The following is a 4,171-nucleotide window of genomic DNA, read 5'->3' as shown; positions in this document are numbered from 1 at the left end:
CAACTTGTGATCTGCTCCTGAAAATTTGAGTATGAATATTATGCGAATATACTGAAATATTAGACTCCCCTCACTCAGCCTGCACTGTTTGAATTATGGGACTGTGTTTCACTTTGAAGGCTGCCAGAGTCAAGGAAAATATTTGATTTAAATATTGGTTTGAACCTGAGTCAACACGTTATCACCCAGGGCAGATGACTGAGAGCTTCACACAGGAAATACAAATGTTTTTACTGAAGTGCGAAGGGAGCATCGTCAGTCGACATGCTTTTATTTTAATCAGGTTAGAGGAAAGAAACCACAAGATTATTCTACTTAAAGGGCAAAAGAAAAGAAATTATTCAGAAAAAAATAAAGCCTGTAAAGATTTAAGTCTGCTAAACCCCTCCCCTCACTGAGTTCTTACAAAAGGACAATTATTATCGTATCTGTCATAGACGTTGATAAGGCTCAGACAACAGAGTATTAGGGCCACCAACAAAAAGAGTTTTTTTTCTCATAAATTTCAAACTATTAATCTCGTAAATTTACAAGAAAAAAAGTCATAGATTTAGCCTATGACTTTTTGAGTCATAAATATACAACTATTTTCGTAATTTAACTGTTGAGACATTTTTTTCATACATTTACAAGATTTAATGTTTTAATTGTAAAAAATGGTTTTGTTTGTAAACTGGCCCTAATATGGAGTGGCTTTAAAGACCCTCTGATGAAAAATGATCTTTTTAACATGTTCTTGTAGCATTTTTCTCATGATGAACATATTTTTATATAAAATTTGTATTTCTGAGTATTTCTTAATTCGCATAGTTGTAAATTAGGAGCAGATGAAAATTTGATTTTTTTAAAAATCGCTTATTTATGATTTAGAAAAAATTCTGGGCAGGCCATAATCTCCCTGCTCCGCTGCATTCTGAAACATTTAACTTGCAGACGATTAGATCCATGAGCGTCTTTGTTTTCCTGGTCTGAGCTGGAATCTGGATCTAGACTGTACGGATGGATCGCTCTGATATTGTTCGTCATTTTTGTTACATGCTAATGTGAGGTTGGAGGTGTGAGGGGCTGTAAGCTAGTGGCAGTGTAAACAGGTGGATGACAGGAAGTGGGGGTGGGCTTACTCTGCACAAACAGACAGACCCACAACTTGGAGATGAATTTCTGATGGACTCCTGCCGCTCTGCAGAAACTATGTCCTAGAAAACAACACAAGTTTTTAAAATTTGGGTTAGAAACAGAATAATAATTGTTTAAAGACTACTGGGAACGTTGTTACAAAAGATGAAAAGATGATGTAAATCTTTCAAACGAAGGTTTGTCCTAGTCAGCTGTTCTGTGTCCTCTCCAGCTGCCACCATGGTGGAAGTGGGCCGGTTCAAAAAGAACCCAGATGAATTCGCCATGGCGCTCGACGAGACCCTGGGAGACTTTGCCTTTCCGGACGAGTTTGTCTTCGACGTCTGGGGAGCGATTGGAGACGCCAAGCAGGGAAGGATTTAGGGCGGGCTGCTGCTCTCCAAATCCTGCTTTGAGCTCCTTCCCCTGTCACCTTAAAGGCTCCGCCCACATCAGCGGCTGCATGTCGTCGAGACCTCCTGATGGAACTCCAGGTTCAACCTCCACCTCAGTCTTGATCATTGGAAGCGCATACATGTCCTTCAAATGGTCAATTCACGGCGGGGGGGGGGTCCAGCCTTTGAATTTGAAACCTCAAACGCCAACCATTTAAAGGATAGATGAGGTTTTCTCTCTATCATTTTATCTTTGATGTAGCTTTGCTCATGGAGCCCGTCCGTCTTTCATGAAAACACCTCTAAGATGTGGAAAGTAGTTCATCACCTGAGACCTTCACCTGGTCTGCTGAGCGGAGGTCATCAGGGGCGCCACTCTGACATGAACTGTACAAACACAACCTTAAATTCAGACTTCCCGTCTCGTATTCTAGCTGTGTAATTTTGAATATACAAAGAGGTTTTTATAGTTTTTTATATGTGAAGGAGCTGCTGATTTTCCAGCACTTTGTGTAATTAGAATGATCGTAGCAATATTTCTCCTTCCAGTTAACTTTTATTTGTCTTTATTTTTAAAGCTTGTCGTCTCTGAGGAACAGTTTAGCTTTTGATTCATGGTTCATCCAGACTAAGCAATAAAGTTTGATCATCTTCAGCAGCACTCACTTCCTGTTCCTCGTCCTGGCGTTTCACGGAGTCCTGACGTCTTTTCTTGTAATTTATTTTGTAAACTCTGATGCTGTAACACTTGTAGAACACGAAGGACACGAAGGAAGGCTGTTGGGTCCACCGGGTTTGAACTTGATCAAAACTGTCTTCTATAATTAGATCAGCGTCATCTGTCCTGATGCTGATTTGAGATCTGCTGATGCAGCAGTTTGTGAGACGAACTGTTGATACCGAGACAATAAAATGTACCATACTGTTATGAACGACTCAAAGTCTGTACCACAAACTTTATTTGCACACTCTGGTGTGTACATGTATAAAATACATCAACACAACTCCCCATCAGCTGTTTGCAGAGGCTGGTTAGAAAAAAGCAGAGCGGCGTTTATGTGCAGAAGATCAGAAACGAAAGGATCGGATGGTAAATATAAACTACAGGACAAGAAGCTCAAATGAAAATACCAGAAATATAGTTAAAATACTGTAGAGGGTCATTGGAAGCACATCTTAAAAATTTATCTGAAGTTAGAAGAAACTGAAAGAGATGCTGCTTAAGGTGGAAAGAGCAATTTTTGGCATAAAATGATGTTAAAACAGCTAAAAGGTAAATAATCGATTAAACTTAACCTGCTGGCAGTAAACGATGAAACCTTTAAACCAAAACTGACGACATATTTAGAGCTGCAGCAGGATGAAGCAGCTGGAGTTACAAGTTCAACGATCAAAACGGACAAATTATCATGACTTCACTTTGTAAAAACTAACAAAAATAACTGAAAAATATAAACCCAAACCTTTGAGATAAAGGCAGGTTCAGGAAGGTAAATAGATACAGCATGGAAAAAAGGACAAACTGAATGAGAAGAAACAGAGGACCAAAGGAACACCGGAGCACCCAAAGGTTGACTTGGTTTGGTCAGCGAGTCTGAGCCCGCTGGGGGTGAAGGGCTGAACTCGGGGTCAGCTGGAGGAAGAGTAGCCCTTGTAGCCAGGAAGTGGCGTCCGCTCCACTACAGCTCGTCGCCAGTGTGACCTCGCTTGTAGGCGTCGCCTGTGAGCTTCTCCTCCGCCTCCTTCATGCCGCTCAGAACTGCAGAGGGAGGCATCCTGAGCGGGTCATCATTCACAGGAGGAAGATCTCACAAAGACCGGGTTCTTACCCTGCTCCGCATTGCTGTAGAAGTACTTGTAGTTGGGGTTCCCGTTTTTGTTCACGATTTCAGGACGGACTGCACCGCTGGGGTCTGTGGAGGAAAGAAGAGTCAAATGAGAGCTGAAACTAAACGACTGCTGAACATTTATCTGTAAAGACTCGTTCATCCAGGATGGTTCCATCGTAGAAAAAGGTCTAAAACATTCATCTGGACTTCAGCTCTTTGCCAAGAGGATCTCCTATTACAAACCAGCCCAACGACTGCACCGCTTTACATTCTGATTATACATTTAAAGAGACAGTTTTAGAGAAAAAGTTTTCAGCAAATCAATATCTAGTTTTATTGACTTGAATTTTTTACAGTTTATAAATTCATAATTTGCTTCTAAATAGAGTAGAACATTATTGATCCTACAAAGAGGAAACTTCCTTTTAACATAGAGGTGTCAAACATCTGGCCCGCGGGCCGCATCCGGCCCACCAGATGCTTAATCCGGCCCAGTCATGAAGAGAAAAAAATATAAGGATGTTGGCAGAAAAAAAAGGAAGTTTCTAGCCCATTCCTGTGGCTAGTTGTGGTTCTTTAGAGAAATGGCTGCAATGCACAATTTCACCACTAGGGGAAGCAAAGGAAAATAGATATCTGCATAATAAGAGATCCAGAAATAAACAGCTTTTCTTAGCAAGCGTGTGCCACATCTGAGAAAGATGCAGTTTGGTTTCCTGCCAGCCTCACCACTGTTAAGCTGCTATAAAAATGACCAGGTGTGACATCACAATTACCAAAATCTTGTCCATCCATCCATCCATCTTCCTCCGCTTCATCCGGGACCGGGTC

The 4,171-nt window shown here is 41.2% G+C and overlaps 2 protein-coding genes across 3 annotated transcripts in view; one reads left to right on the top strand and one right to left on the bottom strand.

The window, feature by feature from the left end:
- Positions 1–2,437, top strand: part of gipc2 (GIPC PDZ domain containing family, member 2) — an 18,296-nt gene extending 15,859 nt beyond the window's left edge. The window contains exon 6 of the mRNA XM_024281943.2: positions 1,349–2,437. Coding sequence (XP_024137711.1) covers positions 1,349–1,500 — 152 coding nt within the window. The 3' untranslated portion in view covers positions 1,501–2,437. The remainder of the gene's footprint in view (positions 1–1,348) is intronic.
- A 10-nt stretch (positions 2,438–2,447) lies between these two features.
- Positions 2,448–4,171, bottom strand: part of txndc12 (thioredoxin domain containing 12 (endoplasmic reticulum)) — an 8,009-nt gene continuing 6,285 nt past the window's right edge. Inside the window, exons 5-6 of one of the 2 annotated variants that reach the window (XM_024282082.2) lie at positions 3,341–3,424; positions 2,448–3,270 (exon numbers count right to left, since the gene is read on the bottom strand). In XM_024282082.2, the coding sequence (XP_024137850.1) occupies positions 3,191–3,270; positions 3,341–3,424 (164 nt within the window). In that variant the 3' untranslated portion in view covers positions 2,448–3,190. The remainder of the gene's footprint in view (positions 3,271–3,340; positions 3,425–4,171) is intronic. The other variant, XM_024282089.2, reaches the window with a different exon arrangement.

Source organism: Oryzias melastigma, linkage group LG17, assembly GCF_002922805.2.
Source record: "Oryzias melastigma strain HK-1 linkage group LG17, ASM292280v2, whole genome shotgun sequence".
Classification (NCBI taxonomy): domain Eukaryota; kingdom Metazoa; phylum Chordata; class Actinopteri; order Beloniformes; family Adrianichthyidae; genus Oryzias; species Oryzias melastigma.
This window is presented reverse-complemented; position numbering and strand designations above follow the sequence as displayed.